Source organism: Ooceraea biroi, chromosome 6 (genome assembly GCF_003672135.1).
Source record: "Ooceraea biroi isolate clonal line C1 chromosome 6, Obir_v5.4, whole genome shotgun sequence".
NCBI lineage: Eukaryota > Metazoa > Arthropoda > Insecta > Hymenoptera > Formicidae > Ooceraea > Ooceraea biroi.
The window spans coordinates 13,434,655-13,456,461 of NC_039511.1; the positions used below are offsets into that span (position 1 = coordinate 13,434,655).

The following is a 21,807-nucleotide window of genomic DNA, read 5'->3' on the forward strand; positions in this document are numbered from 1 at the left end:
GAGTAACGTGCATTGGGGTAAGGCAAATTACTAATGAAGTGGATAACTTTGGATATAAAATGCATTCGAATATGTTTTATTATATTATATTATTTGTACAATGTTTAATACAATGTGTAATATCAACTATCTTTTAACACTTCCTTCAAAATAGATCCCGTATTTCTAGCTGGAACAAAATCTGGGAATGTTGGAAGAGCAACATTAGACAACAGTAATGTGGGTTGCGTCGACGATGACGACGACGATGATGATGTCGATTGCTTGTTATGTCCCGGTCGTGACGAAGTCTGCAATTACACAATGAGTAATGAGAATAGCGATTTTATTAAATGGAGGAATGTCGCTAAGTTGTTACTTACTGAATTCACAATCGGCAAAGCTGGTAATTGAGGCTTAGGCTTGGATTCACTTTCTAGAAACCTGACAAAGGCCGTCGATAGAGATGGCTCGTCCTCCTATAAAATATGTACATGTATCGCGATGTAACTTTAACTCGAATTTATCGAAACTCGAGCAAAAACACTGCCATTGATAAACAAATTTCTACCTTTAATGATGCAGTGCTATTTTTGCCAACGCGTGAGGATTGCGCCATCATGCCGTTCAAACCAGTCTTGTCTTTTTCTGATTCAGTAAAGTCTAAGACATTGGCGAAAACCCTGAGAATTGAAGATTTGTCCGATGTAGTCGAAGACAAGTAACCCAAAAGAAGATTTTTAATAAGGATCCTGTAAGAATTATGCACATGATAGTTTCTTTGTCGAGGACTTGAGCGCATCGATAGATCATGTTTACTCACTTATCAACTTTTGTCTCATCGCGTTCCATCACCTCTTTCATTTTTTGATCAGCAAAATTAAACGATGTCGCCAATTGCGCAACTATAAATCGATAGCATATATTCTTGTTAATACTATGTTGTATTAAAATAGACACAATTAAGAGGGGAAAGTCATAATTTAGAAAACATTTTTTCAACAACGATAATTCCAATTTCAGAAAGAAGCGAAAAAAGAAGTAACGAGATTTGGATAAATGCATCTATCTACAGAGGATTATTCCTCGCTTTTCCGTCCTCTTAATTATTATCAAGATATATAACATTGTTAAGTATTTATAAGAATATAAGTACAACTTATTTAAAAAAAAATCAGTTATAGAATTTCTGATTCTTATATACACCATGCACGATCCATCGTTGTAAAGTTGATGAATTGGTAGCTCGAAAAGACACGAGCGTAAGTATAACACAAGTACTGGTTGCCTCGATATCACACCAGTACCTGATGCAATACTCTCGCCTGCGTCTTAATTGCTCATGCTGCATTCTTCTTTTATCATGCCGTTTTACAAAACTAAGATTGCGCGCATGCCACTAGAATTTAAAAAAAGCGGTTTAGTAATATGTGTGATCTGTATATTCCAGTTTGCATACGTTAGAGCTTTGACAGAAAATCTTATAGAAAACAATTTATATAACGCAACGCGAAATCTTGCGAATTATCAATTGCACAAGAATATTTACATGATTAAAATTATAACATGCTGTAAAAACCAAAGTTACCACAGCTGAAGGAAAATATAATCGATTTCTCTTATTCACCAGAAGTAATTTATGATTGATCTTAAAAAGACTCATAATTTTGACGAAACGTAGTAACGAGTGGGAAACCCCACGAGGTAATATGAGCTCTTCGTATTTCCACACTCACAGTTACCGCATGAGATTACCCACGCTATCGTTACCAGATTATAATTATATATTATGATTATTATTATATTACATGCATTTATGTACTAATATATTATATGGCATACAAAATGTCCTATCATAATAAATTGATTAACTGTGCTCGAACAGTTTATAAAATACATGCCGAGGTATCATAGAAAATCATAGACGAATTAAGATTTTTTTATTAGAATAGCAGATTATTTATTACTTTTTATTACCGTAGCAGATTTAACATGAAATAATATAACATTTTATTATCCATTTTTATCTTAATTCGCCTGTAGCTTTTTATCTTTCTATCTAATTATCAGTTATAAATAATTAAAACTTCGATATTTTTATTTAAAAAACATCAGTTTCATATCGCTAAAATAGTAGTAAAAGCGGTAATAATATTTTGGAAGAATTCTATTGATCATTGTAATTAGAACATAATTATGATTAGTTTGCACAATTTAATGTATTAACGCGACGTTTGGATACCTATCATTACAATCAGTACAATTAATTACATAGGTACACAATTTTCAAACAATTTTCGAAAATAACTATTAATATTTTGCTTTTTGATACGTTATTATCTTGCATGTGTAATGTTGTACAACGATATATTATTGTACAGAATAATTACATATACAGTTTTATTAATTCTAAAGGTATTAATTTTTACGTCAAAAAAAAGGCAATCGAATAAAATAGTAAAACAATACATGCAAAATAGTAAGTATTCAAAATTGCGAATATGTTGATATAGCAATGGATTATTACGATTGGTGCATTAAATATTAAATTATATTAATTTTTATATTAATTAAATAGTTGTACAAGAATATCTAGAAAATACCAAGAAAGAATGATTACATAAATGATTCAATTAAAAGGAAAAATCATACGTATAAGACATGGTGATATTTAGATACGAGTTTATTTTCACATATAAAAGACAATGCAACATTATAATGATCGGTTTTAAATCTTTGAGTATCTTTTGTTAGAATCACCAAAAGAGGAATGAGAATTCGCATGTAATAAAATGCGAAAACATAGTACCAGCACCAGTGGCAATTGCATGACCCAACTAATACGTGATTTGTGAGTGTGCAAAAAGGCGATGATCCAGTTCGTAGCCAGATACCAGCAAGAATCCTGGGCCATTGTTACAATCCCAGAATTACCAGCTGATATTTGACTACATCACCGGATTATGTACGTGTTTGCATTCGCAGATTAGTCACAAAACGTGAACACACTGATTATTCCACAATTTGGAATTTCGACATTGCAGAATATAACAGCTGTAAAAAACGGCTACATTCTAGAGTGTAGTTAATTTTTTTCTCGCAATTAAGATGTGCTGCACCAACAACATAAAATTTCCAAAATATTTTTACGCATAAATGAATTATTGGCGATATTATCGAATTGCCAACACGTATCATTTTCGTGTTCTTTTCTAGGATATTATTTAGTCTTTAATTTATATTTTCATATTTACATAGCGCATTATACACACACACACATACTCATACACACACATACTCACACGCATTGATTCAATTTAATTTATGCAATGGCGCTCAATTCAGTTTATCGGCCAACCATTGTGTTAAAATAAAAGCAAGAATATGTAGTGAGACAAACTTATTTCGAATTACCTTTTATGATACATAAAATAATTTGCTCTAAAAATACCAGTCATGCCATATAGACAAGAATATGCAGGCAGCGTTAAAAGTATTAATATTTAATAATTACCTTCTTCGTTAAGTCGCACAATTTGTTCATCCTTCTTCTCAAGTTGCTCACTTAGCCTAGATGCAGCTTGCAAGCATTCCTTAGCTTCAGATAATTGTTGCTGTAAACACGCAAACAACAGTTTTATAAGAAACAATAAATTCAACGAAAGCATTACACATGAACGTATAAAAAATATAAAGCAAACCTTAAGAATGGAAATTTCAATTAAAAACTCGTTTTGCTTTTTATGTGATTCATTGAGTTGAGATTGAATCTTTTCCGTAGCTAATATAATGTCACGTTCTTTATCTGTAAATTTAATAATTCCATGTAATATATCAACTATATATTATTATTATAATTTATATAATTTATATAATATATAAATTTATATATTATATGTAGAACTTTTCGAAAGAATTTTATTTACCTTGTTGAAACTGTTCCAAAACTACTTGTAAATTAGTTAACGAGGCAGACTGCTGTAGAATCTTATCTTCTGTATTGGATAATTTCGCCTGTATGTGATCTCTTTGTTGAGTAATTAGAGCTATTTGTTGCTGCAACGTTTCCACTTGCTGATTCGCCCTAATACTCGCCGACGTGAAAGCGGTCGAGCTACTCTTTACTTTTTCCTCAGCCTGCAATAATCTCGCTTCTAATTCTTGACGGCTCGTTTCGGCGATCAGAGCTTCCTCCGTATAGCTCGATTCCATTTCGACCAGGTGTGTCCTTAGGCGTTCCAATTCTTTCGCAGAATTGGCTTCCTTGTTTTGACTCTCGATAAGCTGATTTTGTAAAATTCGATTATTAGACTGTTCTTGTATCAAAGCAGTTTCTAGTGCGTCGCATTTTTCACGCAGAATCGTTATTTCAGCGTTCTGTCTAGATTGGTCAATGGTTTCATTACAACTATCTCTGTCCTTCTTTAAATGCTGTTCCTCCCGTGTCTCATTCGTTGTTTGCTTGGAAGCTAATTCTTGGATGCGTACCGCTTGTTCGTTTATATGTTGAATCAATCTCTGGATTTCATTCTGATAATGCAAACCTTCATTGTGTTTAACTGAAATAAGCTGTTCATGCTGTTCCTTCTGATTTTTAACTATTATAAGTTCATTGGATATTTGCGTGACGGTGTCCTTCATGCGAGTAATTTCAGCTTGCAGAACGTTAATTTCTTCGTCTTTTTCTCGTACAAGATGGGAGAGATCCTCAATGATTTGCTTAGCCATTTCTGCTGATTCTTTCCTGTTTTCAGAAGCAATTTGACATTTGTTATGTAGTTCAGTAATTTCATGCATTAATTTCTCATTGTGTGCTTTCACGATGTCTTTCTCTCGTCTCTCCTCGTCAATGATCGATACAAACTTTCGTTCTCTTTCATTAAATATTATGTTCATGTCTTCTAGATTTTGGCTCTCCGTTTTTATATGCTCCATCGTATTGTCTTCTATTCTGACTGAATCATTTGTAGTGGTCGCAAGCTCCTCTTCTTTAGTTTTATCTGTGTTTGCGGATATTACCTTGGTCGCATCTTCTTGAAATTTCTGTGTTTTCTTAGCACGCAAAACTTCTATTTCTTGTTCTAAAACCTTACATTTGTTTCGTAACAAATCTATCTCTTCCATAATCGATTTTTTGTGACTTAGTTCATTTTCAAGTTTTTCCGTTTTCGACACCTGACTTTGAAGTTCTGTTTCCCCTGTTTCATGCTGGTCGCATTTTGTCCTTAATGTATGATATTCATTTTCCAATTTTGTGTTACTTTCCTGCGCTTCGTGCAATCTCTCCTTCATTCGAACCAATTCTTCCTTGTAACTCGATGTTTCCTGTTTTAAATCTTCATGTTCCTGTTGAAGTAATTCCATTTCCGTATTCAACAATTCAATCTTATCAAGCGACTCATCGTGCGTAGCAGTTAATTGCTCCGACAGAGATATATTTTCTTTGATTAATCTATCATTATCTTGATTCAATTTTGCCACTTGAGACTGTTTAATGTCAATCTGAATCCCCATTCCGTCTAATTCTTTTTCTTTATATAAAATATCATTCTGCAGATCGGTGTTTTCGCGATTAGCTGCATCAAGCTGTTTCCGCAAGTCATCCAGCAGACAATCGTTTTTTTCTTGTAGGCCATGTTCTTGCGAAGTTTTGTCACACAATTGCGTATCCAAGTGTCTATTCGTCTGTAACAAATTATTATTCTCTTGTGTTAATCTATCTACGGTGTCCTCCAAAGATGCGAGATTATTTTCTAACAATTTTATATTAGACATCGACAGGCTCAATTCTCGTTTTACATTTTCATAATCGAATTTCAATTGTTCGGTCGCTGTTATGTCTTCATTCAAGCTATTCTCTTCCTTTAAAGGCACCAAACACTTCTTGTCTTCTTCTACAGATGAGTGTACTTTGCGATTTATGTCTTCTTGCAATTGATTCGCTGACTCCTTCTTGCTTCGCGCAACGTTCATCAAGGTTGAATTCATTTCTTGTATCGTTTTGTTTTCAACTAAGAGACGTTTTACTTCTTCGCGTAAAGATTCTATATCCGTTTCTAAAGAGGCTACTCGTTCTTCACTCGCTTCGGGGATACATGGCAAACTTGACTTGATTAAAGCTTGATTTTCTAACAGCACTCGATATGAATCGATATGAGACTGTAGTTCTTCGCATTCCATCTGTAAGCCATCCTTTATCTCTTCGGTTTCCTTTAACTCTCTCGTGACCTCAGTTACTTTCCGTTCTAAAATGTCCAATTTCCATCTCGCGTCGACATATTGCTTTGCGATGGTCTCGAAGATCGATTCTTCCGCTTCGACGCTCCTTATGGTATAATTTCTCAAAATCGTCTTGACTTTCTGCGTAATATCATCGAGAACGCTTGTTTTTGATATCGCGTCACCTTGTTGTTGAGAGGCAACCATTTCTGTGTGCCTGTCTAATTTACCAGTATCATCAGTTTGGACAGACTGATAACTCGTTTCTATACAGGCATTTTTATCAAGTTTTGACTCGTTATTTTGCAATTCAGTTACTCTTCTCTGGGCTTCGTTATACTCTAAAGAAAGTTGATCGTATGCATTTTGTAGGGAATGATGTTTTTTAGTAGTCTCTTCTCTGAGCGACAAAAGTTTTTCTGTATGAAACAGAATTTACGTTATCACAACTTTTTAAATAACAAGATTAACAAAGAAAAATAACGACAGCTGGCATAACAGGGTGACGGAAACTTTAGTGCTTACTTACCAATTGATTGCGTATGTTCCTCGTCCAACTTTTCCATAGCGTTGAGAAGATCTTTATTTTCATTCCCAAGCTCTTCTATTCTTTTACGCAAATTTCGCGTTTCCTCCTTGTTAATCGAAAATTCCTGGGCAGTATCGTGCGGCTTGCTTTGTTGCAAATTTGCATCAAAGTGATGTTTTAGAACTAAGGGATTATATTCGACATCACCAACTTTCTTCAATTCCTCGCTGGACATTTTACAATCCTTAACTTTGTCAAATGTCTCGTTTTCGATTTGTAAAGCTTTTAACGCCCCATTAATTAAATCAAATTTTTCGCGTGAATTTAATTTCGATATTACAGAACGAAAATCATTGGTAAGAGTAGCTTCGTCCAATTGGATATGTCTAGCGTTTCGTTCCGCCTCTCGAGTCTAAGAAAACGCAAAATATTAATAATGAATATTGTGCCAAAGTAATTTAGATCTTCTTTTGTAATATCAATTTTACTTTATCGAAAGGATATTTTACAAATAATTTTCATGAATTAAAAAAAAGTACGTGTGACATTTGTGGAGGTAGAATTGTTCAAATTGCAAAATCGTAATACAATTAGTAAAAAGACTTAACTCTTAGCGAAAAAGAAAACAATTTTCTGGTTTACTTGTAAGAAAATAACCTAACAAGTTTTAAATTCTGAAGTATAGCTTTCATCGACTAAAGCATCATAAAGTATTCTCATCAACATGTTTGCAAATTATTAATTTTTCCGATAGCGTGTTGCTTATTCTTTCTTTGATGACAATTTTAGATTCATGACTTGTTTTTACGCGAGAAATTCCCTCGTTTCAATTTTATCACGCGATTTTGAACTCCTCTTTATTTAAAATTAGGAAGTAGGGATATGTCACGGGAAAATGAATGATGTTATAAATACATACGTGATGTAGTGCTCTATACCTTTTCTTCCATTTGTATTATACGGTTCATCATATCCTGTTTCGCTCGTAAAACCTCAGCCTTTTGATGTCCTTCAGGGATGTCATCCTTCAAAGACGTGTTGTTTACCTGTATCCATTTGTTTCCAGCTTATAGTATCGCTTTAGATAGGAGATTTCAGTGTTAATAATTATTACCTTTTGCACGCATTTCAATTCGTACTCTAATTCGCGTATTTTCACGGTGGCTTGAGCCAATTGCTCCTGCAGCTGACGTACATGATTCTGATTTTTTGCATTTCGGTTGTTGATACATGGATCCCAAAAGACCCTTTCAGTTTCATCGACGTGATTTGTACTGTTCTATAACAAAAACAGAAAGCATGATACATACATGTTAACTCCGTAGTTTCTTCGTTGTAAAATTTTAAAATTCATTTTACAATTCAAGTCCAAAGCGCGATATTTTTTTCAATTGCAAGTAAATTTTGAAAGTCAATTTGTAGCTAATTTGCGTCTAGCATGTTGGATCTTAGATTATCAGTAGGGTCGCTAGGGTCGGATGAGCTCAATAATAAAAGAAAGTCCAGACAATTGGATTTCTATAATAAAAGTTCCTCTTTATGTATCTTTTGTATTTAGAATTCCTGGATGGAATATCTATGGATCTATGTGCTGTGGAATATCTATGGATCGACGTTTCCCATTCTGCCGCAAGTGCGTGACTGATACGGAAATCTTTTCGAGACGAGCGTCGTCGAAATGCTAATGGATCTATAGACGTTATGCATACGGCCCTGCCACTACGCTGGCCCGCGACTATCGAACAGCATTGTACTCGGAGACGATCTTGCACGCGATAAAACATCGGTCCTTATCTGGTATGCTTCATGCTTCACCCTCGTACGGCATCGAAGCGATTTAAGAGCAAGGCAGTGGAAAAACAAGCGACAAGAACATTTCGTGAAAAAAGATAGACGCGGGCAGGAAAGATTCCAATGAAAGATTCGAAATCTAGTGTCAATAGTTGGAAAACGATCTAGTGTTTCCTATTTGGAATCGTCTTCACTTACGCGTAATCGGGAATATTATATACAACTGATAATGTATGCTCCTTATACAATCAATATTTCCAATTTACGAGCAAATCCCTCGTTATTTATTTATTTGAACGTGCACGAGAATTATTACCACCGAGTGATATATCATACTTATATCGGCGTGACTAGATATAATATATTCATAGTAGACAGCCAAAAATGACATATTACAATTAATTAATACTTTATAGTTATTTGATCTGACAACAAAAACTTTATTACACATAACAGAAATTTTTTCATATTTCCTTGTTAATATCTCTCAAAAGAATTCTCACTGCACGCTTGCGGAATTATATTGGATTGTATATAATAAGTAATGTAATAAAGATTTTGTGGATAAAATCCGTACGGTTCATATAATCACAATACATTGATTTTATTTGAAATTTTTAGTGTTTTTGTTACCTTTTAACTTGTTACACGATTATTCTGAATTAACATTTTAATTTGGAAAATCTGAAATTACTTATTACGCCAACATTAATCATTGAAATTCTACAATCGTGTCACATTGGTGATACATTGGAATTATTATTTAAATTTCATTCGCCGTTATATAAATTATTTTTCTGATATTTTTTGTCCACAAATGGATTTACGCGACGCATCGGAGACGCACGTTTGCGTTTCGTGGTCCAAAGCGGCAAGCTGAAGTGGGACGATCCTAATGAATATGAAAGGAGGTTTCGTTGGGTCAGGTCAAGGAATAATGCGTTGTTTGACTTGCATACAGTCGCGCGACAAAAGTCTCCACCTTTCCTGCGTAACGGCCTTTTCGTTCTCTTCGTTTTATACATTTCGATATGTTAAGCGCGACGAATGCCTGGCAATATACATACAAGATAAACACTCACTGCTTATAAATTCTTGATTGTAAAACAGAATATATTACGTTAGTTTTTCACCGATTACATAATGCGATGGAGCGCTGCAAGAGCAACCGATAACAGATTATAATAGAACCGGCATCTAGTCGGGCTACTATACAATAAAACTGATTAAAAAAGTCATATGTCTATATGTGAAAAGTGATTATAAAGTAATTCACTATACGTATAAAATTCGAGAACGATAATCATTGGATGGAATAAAAAACAGATATTTAAATCTAAGATACATTTTTCAATGGTTTACGCACATATTTACATATAATAGGCATATTCATTGGAATTTAAAAATTTTTAAATACCTTTTTTAAACATTTGCGTACTCGATATTTATATGGCAAGTACAGCAAGTCGTTCTACGTGGTTGACGCGTCGCGCGCGTATCACATAGATAACGCAATCCTGATACTGAAGCGTGGGAAAGGAAGTCACTATCAATTGCAATGCAAACGCGAGTTATCGTAATCTCACGATGAGAAATCAACGAGGACGCTGGACGTTATCCAGGTGTTTCCGCGGTTTTCGAATATAGAAAAAATATAGAAAACAAAAAGAGCGTCGAGTGCTTTGCTTTGCTTTGCTCTCACACACATGCGTATTTCTGTTTTTTTAAATTTAAATACAACGTTGATTCTACGACAGAAACAGTGAGTTTATGTTTTTATGCTTCATGAAGGAAAAGTGTTTTTAAACAGTGATACAAAGTGAAAAAATAAATAAATGGAGAAAATAAAAAGTTGAGTGTATCAACAAGATATTAACAGTGTACAAATTGGCGATGAAATCGCGATCGATTAATCATGAATCGATTCAAAATGTACGTTCCGATGCTTCTTTAGATCCTATTCAGCGATAATCAAGAAAGCGCTTTGACACAACTATGCTAAACGCATGAAGATATTTTTAGAAAGGTTCATAGATTGATTTAGCAGATGTTGCATCCCTACGCATCTTTATAGATCGTAATGAAATTGTTATTACGGGGAGCCACGTAACGCGTACCACATATGTTTTCTTTCAATCGAGATAGTGCGCGCTCTCTGAAATTTTGCACGAAAAAAAATTAAAATTATTATACATATATATGTATGTTTGGAATCTTTAATCGCATATTAAACATAAGTAAATATCAAAAATTTTTAAAGCGCAGAAAATGCAAATCTTCGATAAACGCAGCGTGCGCAAGCGTCAGTAAATGAGATATGTGGAAATTTCATAAATAATATCTTTGGAATCTAGATTGATTAGAGGTAGACCAGCAAAATACGGTAACACGTCACGTTTTCAGGAATTTTACAAAAATATATCATTCGTAGACCTGGTTAGGAAAAATCTATTAATACTAATATGTCACGTAGTTTGATTAAACAATATATATTTTCTCGAAAATATTGCGTTCTTTTTTCCTATTTGCGAGAGCCTACGAGAACCGTAATTTCATATGGTACGCTTTAATAATACGAAAAAATATAATACACAGACTGAAGGAATCGTGTACGATGCATGGACTGACGAGGCTTACTTCTTGACAAACGCCACGCACGCACCACTTTGCGTACCGTACTTTTGCTGATAATATAGGAATATCGCTTACAGTATTTCTATGCCTCTCGCGCGACGTTATGAAACACGCTCCGCGCTTACGCGAGTTTCAGGTTAACACGGGCTGCTCTAATAGCGTGGCAGGCATATTGTACCTGCGTCAGTAGGAACATATAATGTCCACGATGCCAGTGACGTAACCAAGTGGCCGCGACATGTGGCACACACGTAAGCGATGGAGAGGCCTCGCACATGCGATGTCGAGTAACACGACATCGTCCGTGGTTCAGGGTTCAATAAATAAGCCCGATAAATAACAGCAACTGTTGCATCGAGCATTTTCCATGTTCGCTTACTTTTTTTTTTTTCATTTATTCCATTCATTCAAACAAGAAACTTTCGAGATAGCAAAGATGCAGAAAAAACAAGCAGGGTTTTATGATTTAAAACGTATTTACGATTTTCACGAAACCGCAAAAGTTTGAACTCGTTGGCGCCCAATAATGTATATATTCGTATGGTATACCGCGTGTGAATATCTTTAAATATTTCGACGTCCGTTCTCAGCGTCACCCGAAGAAACGGTTCTCCCCGACGAATGAGAACCATGAGTATTTACTATTTCCGGCTTTGACTCGTATGACCCCTTGCATTGTCGAATATCCTGCGCCAAGTAACGCCCGATCGTGGATATTTCATCGGCCGCCTCGCTCGCGTAAAATCACCGATACGCGACGAGAGCTCGCTTAGAGGGAGAGATGAACGGTCTGCCTGTTCCGACGATATTTTCTCACTCGTGACGAATTCCCCCGAACCGGCCGAATTGTCGGTCGCGAGGAGGAACGAGAGAAACGCGTTCGTCCGCGCACCAGAGGGGCTGGAGAGAATTATCAACGCACGCTGCGAATAACACACCGGTATCTCCGGTGTTGGATACTCAGAAGTTAGCGCTCAGCGCGTTCCTCGACGTGTAAGAAATCGTCACCGGAGACGAGGAGTCAGCTCGTCGCACACCATACAACGGGCGAGTAAGAATACGTGGTAACCGTGCTTCTCGCGGATTCGCGACGCGACATCTCTCTACGCCTTACTCTCTACGTTCTTGATCTTTGATCAGCGCGCCGTACGCGAAAGAAAACTTCTCTCCCTGCGAATATGAAATTATGTACACTGTGTGTTCCGTCACTGCAGAATATATCGACAATGTTACTGCTTATAATGCGTAAATATTTAAACATCAACAGACAATAGCGAGATCATTGTATCAAGTTTGCAGATTAATTCCATGCTTTCTTTTGAAGAAATTCAGTTTTTATGTACTTTCTTTTTCCCGAGAGAGGATTCGTCAGCTGTCTGACAAGTGGAGGAAAATATTAGAGAATGGAGATGGTGAATATTTCAAAGATTGATATTATTTTTTTAATAAAGGCTCAATTTCTTCAAAAAGCAGCAATACAACGTCAATTACATGGCACTTTCTTCACTTTTCCTTGAAGCACGCTTGGATTTCATGCTCATTAGTTTATATGACATCATCTTTGAGAATCATCGAAATGGAGGATGAATTACCCCTCTGCTATTTTGCTGTTTGGTAATTGTATTCAATAAAACGTACGTATATATAAAGCGTGTATAAATTGGAGTTTGAACTCTTTTTTTACTTCAAACACATGAAATCTCTCGAATGGAAAAGTCAGAAGAAAGTCAAAGAGTCAGAACACAAATATATACTAAAACGAAAAGAGTAGACGACTCGCCTTAAGTTGTTTTCGTACGTTTTCATGTACAGTATATTTTCTATTTCAAGAAAATCATGTTGCGATCATAAAATTGCACATGATACACACTTGCCTCGATACACGTGTGTATATTTTATTTTAAATATATATTTTGACTTTTATCGCTTATGAGTAACATGCTGACTTTTTCAAGTAGTATACCGTTCGTGTACGAGTGCTGGTAACCATGTTGGTCACTGGTCGCGTTGGTTAAGTAATCATAGGTAAGCTTAGCTTGTCCTTCGTGCATTATCTACCGATAACTCACGAGCATAGGTTAACATGAAATAAGCGCAAATTCGACGTAGATAATATTGCGATCAAGTTAACTAAACAAAATACTAAGTGCGCCCATTTTGAGAATTCTAATATTAATGTTAACGTGTTATATATTCTCCAAATAATTGTTATAAGCATACGCTATTAAAATTTCATTAGTTTTCCTTTCTTCTCTTTTTCTTTATCATTTGCACTATTTTTTAAGTACATGACACAGCTCGGACAGCTTTCCAAGGAAAACGCGGTCGTCATACATATGAGCTTATTTACACAAATGAATCTTATAATTATTATAGCACTAATACATATCTTTTTACGTTGCAATTATAAAAAATATATAATACAATTATTTATTATTGTTATTATGTAATATAATATAATAAATAAATATTTCCTTTGATAGTATAGTCCGACAAATTCTTGAAAAGGGCATGCAAAATTTTTTCAATCTTAGGAACACTAAAGTATGATATGATAAAGTATGTTAGTATGAATTACATAAATGTTTGATGATACAAGAGAAAGCAAGAGCGCGCGCGCACGAGAGAAAGAGAGAGAGATATGTTAAAAATATACAAGATAAAAACAGTTTTAACTAACATTAAACTACGTTGAAATTTTCGCAAAAGGCAAATCGTATATGAATTTATCGAAGAATGCAGTCGGATAAATTCAATTTAAAACTTATAAAATATTCATAGCAACGCGCGCGTGCGCGCAGTAAGTTGCCTGGTCATCGTTTCGCGCGCCAAATACAATCGCGCGATAGGAAAATCTTGCTATTTCATTATTGCAATTTTGAGACATAAAAACTAGAAACAAATAAATGTATCATTAAAAATATTTTTGCTGATGGAATATGAAAATTATTATAATCCTTTGTCTAAGCTTCTAAGCGGATGAAATAAATGAGGAAAAATGTTTTCAAATATTTGCTCGGTATATGAAAATATCGTCGGCTCTTGAGCCAATATCAAATATCAAAACGGCTTTTGAGCCATTACGGAGTAATGTTAGAAAAATTTATTGCGTCATGTTTCACTCACACTATCATACTGCATTATAGAGAATTTTATGAAATTGTTTCGATGAAGAATCTCGCGGGCAGAACCTCTCTTGTGTATTTTTTTTCACATTCGTGGCATTCAAATAGCAAATATGAGTTTAAAGTGACAACTTACTTGGAAATTATGAATTATCGTCTATCTCGCGTGCAGTTTCTTGATCTGCTTCCTCGTTCGAAGAAACCCGCGAAACACCGATGAAACGTAACGTTTCGAGCAATTCGCGAGGTCGATCCTCGAGGTCATTTTCAGAAGAGACGAGACGGTAGTTATCCGCGTACGGTTGCGAGCTGCGTAATGTGCGACGCGCGCTCGCTGACGAACGACTGTGCGTTTCCACGGGTCTACCTTCCACCAACTAGCGGGTAATCCTACGAAGCCAGAGAGAAGGTGAAGGAAGAGGAGGAGGGCAAGTGGGGGCGACGCCAGGCGATGCACGCCACGAAGACGACTATCATCTATGCGAGGATGCGTACGCGATTTTATATCGGAGCACTTTCAGCCTCTGCTACAACGAAGTCGCGGAATCATTCGTTAGGTCGCATTTCTTTATCGATGATCGGCCTATTCCAGCGACTACGACTATTTTGCGATCATCGGTACGATCATTGTAGATGCGACTGAAAATCATTGTAGCGGAGGCTTTACTTGGATCCCTGACACAACGTGTCGTGCGATCGAAACGCTTCCAGAACGCTTTGCGATTTGTATTGTACTTCGATCGGCCAACACGTTCGCGCTGGGAAACTGGCCTGGCGTTACAGCAGTGTTTCAACAGCCGATGAAATTTCAGCGAACGACGTGAAACGAATGCATTTTGAGGATGCGCGCGTATAATAGACATTGGAAATTGAATTATCCTTTATTTTATCGACGAGACGCGTCGTCTGCATCGCGAGGTGGAAGAGCAGCCTTCCATAACACAGCCAAACTGATATCGATACGACTTTTTCCGTCACAGCGTGATCGCGTACGAATGTACGATACGTGTCGCTATTATTGACGCAGTCGCCGACAGGACATTTTTTATCGGCCCGTATAGTAAGCCCGGTGCTGCGGGCACAGCTGAAGGAAATAGGAAAACATTACCGAGAGCGCCGTGGTAATCGTTACAGCAAAATCGGTTTTTTTACAGAGACCGCAGGAGACTTATTTTTCATTTCGTTTCGAGAGCAAGAATGAATAAGCTCTAGCGAGTAGGCATGTTAAAAATGAGTTTTGATTGCCTCGAACAACGAAAAGTTAAAATGACGAATGATAAGGAATGATCATTAATGAATAATAATAACAACAACAGAAATATATCGCACTAACCTTCCCTCAAACGCGAAAGTCTTTCTGCCGAGCTTTATCGCACAAATGGTACTTGGTTAACTCCTCGTGCAAGCTGTATTTATAGCTACCCGATTGAAAGAGTAGCCATAGTCACTATCGTGCTGAAAACTGAGCAACCCCAATCGTATCGCTTATCATACTGTACTTTAGAGTGTTATCGGCAACAATGAAACTGCGGGGTGGTACGTGAATACTAATCGAGATCGATCGGTTGAACCAAGTTATGAAGAGTAATGTATCATAGGATTCGTACATGTAGCTTACTTTTTGAATCAATTAATCAATCATATATACAATATATAATACTTTGTCATTATCATCTAACAAAATAGGATTTTCTAATTCGCGGCGCGTTTTTAACAGCAATAACTGTATTTTATATATCATTATAGGCTGTTGTATTGTTACTCATGTGTTGTTACATACGATGTGTTTGAAAAGTAACAGGATTGTTATTGTATTAATTTGAATATTATTATTATTATTATATTATTAATTTGAATACTGCATGTATCGTTTATTTTATTCGAAACATGTCTTTTCAGTATTACAGTTGAACACAGATAATCAAAACATTAAATGATAAAACTCTTCTTATAATGATTTTACATATATTATTATATTGTATTATATACCTTGTCCTTATATTATTTTTAAAATTTTTCCACATGCAGTTTCGATGGACTTCAAGGACTGTTAAACCGCTGCACTTGCGTGTACGTAACAGCACATAGACGATGAGTCATCGCATCCTTCTATTTTTTTTGCAATTCATTTTGTCTTCGTAATTTGAATAAATTAAGAAACTGATGCACCTTCGTGTTTCGTGCTTTTAATGAATTGTCACTTATTAAAAGATTTAAAGAAATACAAAAATAATAATAAAAGATGCATATGACGGTAGCATTTTCTTCACGATAAGTTAAAACAAGTAATAAAATTTACTTCATTGTTTACTTTTCTTTTATTGTCTGCGTTAATATAACACAAAGAAAGAAAGAAAGATTTAAAGAGAAGGAACTTGTTGATTTATCTGAAAGAACAAGTTGTATGAGATTCTCTCAGAGAAATTTCATGACGCATTCCACCGAGTGAGACCGATCCTTTGTTGATCCAAGATACGTAATAAAGTGTAAAAGAACATGTTACCTTCTTATCTTCTGTTCTTAGCTAACATACATTTTACACAATGAAAGATTGGGATAAAAGAATAAAATAAGCTCGTGTATAATATTTTTGGATCATAGATGCATATTGTGAATTTTTCACACAAATATTTTGCATCATAACTATAAATTATTTCGTCACGTACACGGCATCGACATGTTTTTCTTCATTGAGACTAAAATTTGCTTTTGCTTCTGTCTTTCTTAAAATCATTAAAATTCATTTTTATATGTAACGGTTTAATATTAAAGAATAATATTAAGCTTTTTGAAAATGTAATAAGAAACATGATATTCCTCTCTCTTTCCACTACCGATGATAATACGATGTCTTATATTGACGAAACAAAAACTTCTTATCTAAGAGCTGATAAAAAAATGACCTTTTTTGCTATTAACAAGTATTATCGACATCCACTAGGTATGCCAAATAGCTAGTTTCTGTTATCGCGAGCGCATTTGCTCGTCGCATACATATACTTACATTATCATTTGCGACTTTATATGAATTACAGCCGCAAATAACTCAAAGACACAATTGCTCTCCTTTTCGTTATTATAATAATGACGAATTATCGCGGTGATGTACAACTTAGAAGTTTCTATATTATAGTGTTATTAGCAAAGGAAGAGAGAACTCCGAGGAAAGGAGTAAGGAGGTAAGTACATGTGTGTGGCCATGCTTAAGCGGTTTATGGGTCACGTAATCGCAAACGGTTCTTACATTTGAAAAGGTGATAACCAATGCGTCGAACGTTCGCGAAAAACTGCGCTTATGTTACGTTACGTGTGCTTTAAAAAAAAAACAAGTGACACGCGTTGTTTGTGATATATTTCTATTTTCGTCTGAAATAACGTATAAAATCCAATCTCACACTTTCATCTTTAATAAGCAAGAAATAATTTATTCAGTTATAAATATTTCTCTTCTTTCAAACGATATTGCTATATTCGAGCAAAGCGTTTTCTACCATTAACAATTCTTGCAGCAATTATCGTGATATAGTTATTTAATATAGAATTATATATAACTTACCGATTCCTTGGACTTTGTGTTTATCTCAATGACGGCTTTTTGCAACTCGCAATTTTGTCGGCGCAGAAGAGTGATCTGTATACATAACATACATAAATAATTCTTATATAAATTATTACTGAATTAAAATACAACTAAACACCATAATACTAGGTAATATTATAAATACGCAAGTATACTAAGTTCTGTCTGTCCCTCTCTTGTTGTTTTATACGCGCGCACATACATCGAGTTGTTGCGATATTACACAAATAGTATCAAACGACAAACATAGGTAAGAACTTACTGAATAACGAGGGAAAGATATGCTCGATTGCGTTAATAGTTTTTACTGAACTATTGATTGAGTTTTGATTTCTAAGTCGGATGCTTAATCCGAAAGAAGAGCAGAAGATACTGAAGGTAATATAACTGGATGCAAAACTTCTTAAATTTAACCGAAAACCGGTCGGAGATTTTTGAGGTGAGAGAAGTTAATCTGTCGGATTATCTGGCTGCGCAAGACAACCATGCATCTCCGACATAATAATATTAGGAAGCATAATCAGGAGGAAGTCCGGTGGTACGTCGTGAATACAGGCCGTACGATGCATGTTTACATTTGCCGCCCTTATCTCACGTTTGAATTGCGATAACGGTCCCCACTTTCCGATTCTTGATACGCGTTATCTTATACGAGCCCTAGGTACCACCGAACTCTCCCCTCCCTTCCCAACTATTCCGAGAGGTAGAAAATTTTTCGTTGTAGGTGTAAGTAGAGTGCACGGGATGTCTCACTCCGTTATTCTTTCATAATTTTCGGGGCGGGTTTATAAACGATGTTTAGTTTCTAGAAAATCGTTTAATATTTTCGCATCGCTGTCATCGTTGGTCCTTTACAGCCATTTAAAAGCTTTGACATTGTAATATGTCAATGGATAAGGTGAACTGGTGTTTGTTTTACACTCGTTCGTGATTATTAGGGAAACGCGACATCTGTTAAAATAATTTCTAATCACGACGTAACCTTTTTTTCTTATCAGCTAGTAGACATCTGTGCGTACATCAGATGATTTTCACATTCACGAAAAATATGAAAAATGTTTATGAAAATTATTGTCGAGAAGCTGTTGAAAGATAGTCACGTAAGAACGATATTATTTATCGATACAATTGCGTATTAATCTCTTAATCAGTTTTGAATCTTTTTGTTAACTGTAACATTATATGACTAACATTAGTAAAAATAGAAGAAAGAAAAACAAAGAATAGAGAAAAAAGGAGACAGAGAAAACAAAGTATTTGTAAGAAAAATAATAAATTATAATTATTAGTTCATAATGAAAATGTACTTACTTCTGCATCTTTCGCGTTGAGCATATCTTGTAATTGACTGCATTTTTCATTTGCTTCCTGTAGTGCCTTTGATCGTTCATCTGAAAACAAAAATAAAACTCATATAAAATCGTAAAATTACAGATCGTACTAATTGTTACAAAACTTGCTTATATTATATCAACTAATATTAAAAAATTTAATTAAAATCTAATTATTATAACAAATCTATACATTTTTTAAAATAGATTTAAAATATATAATTGTTAGTAATAAAGCTTCAACAATATGAAGTAAGATACAAAATTTTTAAATAAGAACTTTCTTTTTCATTAAAAATAACTTAGAAATGTTCCAAATCATTAAAATGACAGAATATATTTATTTAGGTTTTTCTAAACGACATTAAGTTACACAAAGAATAAAAGTGAAAGAGTAATTATTATGTTCGCTGCTTATAAAATTAAGGTTTAATATTTAGAAAAATTATCGAAATTAAGCAAACTTTATAAAAGATGATTCACGTGAACCGCGCCAATTAGTGGTTTGTCACTCAATCGATAAAGTAGAAACGTCATTTGACAGTCATAACCTATTTCTTCAGAAAATTACCTACGTGTCACAAAAGCGAGATTGAGATCCCGTTAGAATCAATATTATGACCTTTTAGTATTTATACGTACCAATTTCTTCAACGATACCATCGGACAGAACCTCCTTCGTAAAATTCGTGATCTGCCCTTTTAAATTGGAAAGGCTAGATAAACTGTCACCAAACCACGCCATTTTATGCGTTTACCCTCAACGTCGCTCGTATCATTTATCGAGTACACAAGCACCAAGCACTGATCATCGTATTTATAACATATCGTTACGATAACACTTAGATTCGTTGAGACTATACGATTTGCAAAACATGCCAACACGTAACACGTAGTAACCTTCGCGAAATATAAGCCAAATTCATTTTAACTACTCCTCTTACACTTAGAATGACGTAAGTGTATATCGGAGGCCTGGAGGAAGAAGGAGGAGAAAATAAGGTGCGGGAAGTGCAGCTGAAACGTCAGATCGTATACAAATTGTACAAATCCGAAACATGGTCGACAATGTTCCATGAAATGTAACTAGATTTGCTGCAATCTTGTTTTTTTACAGAGTCAACTCGTCGACATAAGAATGTACGAACGAAGTTATAGGCGGTAGCTGCAATTTGCAGCAAGAAGGAGTATAATATCTAACTTTCATTTGTTTTCAGCAATCTATAACAAGTAAGATGAAAATCATATTTACCACTCAAGCGCGTTCCTTCGTGATAGAAGAAATTACGTCTAGATAGCAGCACAATGAAATTCCTGAGCTCGCGCCGTTTCGTTTCGTCCTTTGACTATATATGTCCTATGGACCGCTAACGTTGCCACTTAGGTAATGTAAAAGACGCGATCCAAGATCGCAGCGCACCCACGTCCCAACGGCCAAGCCATGAACTAATAGTCGTACATATACCTTTGACTGAAGCATTTGTTTGTGGTTTCATGACGCATCTGAGGTGTTATAAGTGACAAATTCTAAGGGAAAACAAAATGGTTCGTTATTGTTGTATCAAATCATGTACAATCACACGATACAAAGCCAAAACAGGAATACAAAAATCGTCTCGAAATAAAGAATTCACACTTGGTTCCTTAAATTCTCTGCGATTATCGGTCCGCAATTCCGATGGTTGATGATGCACGGATCCTTGAATCTGGAAGGTTTCTCCTTGCTTACTTACGAACGGACGTCGATTAATCATTGAGGTCATACCTCATACAATAACGAGCACTACAGAAAAAATATTTAATATTTATAGAATAGAAAATAAAACACGCATTTCAAAGAATGACTTTGCACGTAATAAGAAATATAAATGTCCAAAATCTTTTTACCAATTTTGACGCGCACGTATTAGATAATGATTTATTAGAAAATCACAAACATAAAATGATAAAAACAATAATAGAGTTTTATTTAAAAATAAAGTTATATTGGTTTGGCAAAGAATTGACACGTAACTTACATGTAAAATATGTCCGTAAAGATTTTACAAAACTAATTTTGTTCAAAGGGCAGTAAGTGTAATCTATATATATATAAGCCAACTACCACTCACTGACTCATCAACGTGCAGCCCGAACCACTGCATCTATCGACTTGAAATTTTAAGGGTATATTCCTACTAGTACGTAGGTGCTCACTAAGGGTGGGTTTTCCGAAATTCCACCCCTAACGGGTGAGAAGGGGTAAAATGTGTTTTTATTTAATTCTACACACAATATCGCGGGCGAAGCCCGCGCGACGGGGGATGCTAGTGTATAATAAAACTGATTTCTAGTCTCTTAAGATTACGTTTTTATTTTCTTAATTTTTTCCTTTCAAGTATACTTTATTGTACTACATTCTCACGTACCTAATGCTTTATTGTAAGTAAGAAAAGAATTTGAAGTTATTTTGCAATTTAACATGAAAAGTGCAACAATTTTACTGTTCAAAAAGCATTTAAAAAATCATATTAATACAATGACCATGAATATTTTGTTTTATATTGCAGTATAAGAGAATGTGAATATTATATTCTTAAAACAATGTTCACGAAATATATGATTATTAGTTCTTGGTTT

General features: G+C 35.0%; 1 protein-coding gene across 2 annotated transcripts; it reads right to left on the reverse strand.

Moving 5' to 3' along the window:
- Window positions 1-51: 51 nt before the first annotated feature.
- Window positions 52-19,933, reverse strand: LOC105276885 (thyroid receptor-interacting protein 11). Of its 2 annotated transcripts, XM_011334873.2 has the most exons (13): window positions 19,831-19,933; window positions 19,169-19,248; window positions 17,834-17,908; window positions 7,842-8,006; window positions 7,666-7,773; window positions 6,728-7,139; window positions 3,906-6,617; window positions 3,681-3,784; window positions 3,494-3,593; window positions 803-884; window positions 551-731; window positions 363-458; window positions 52-290 (listed from the first exon to the last, which is right to left on the reverse strand). In XM_011334873.2, the coding sequence occupies exons 1-13, from the start codon at window positions 19,931-19,933 to the stop codon at window positions 123-125; spliced, it is 4,386 nt and encodes a 1,461-aa protein (XP_011333175.1). In that variant the 3' UTR covers window positions 52-122. The 2 variants fall into 2 exon arrangements, with proteins under 2 accessions (XP_011333175.1, XP_026826589.1); XM_026970788.1 differs by lacking the exons at window positions 17,834-17,908; window positions 19,169-19,248; window positions 19,831-19,933 and adding an exon at window positions 14,414-17,815 and having other exon boundaries at window positions 123-290.
- Window positions 19,934-21,807: the final 1,874 nt, after the last annotated feature.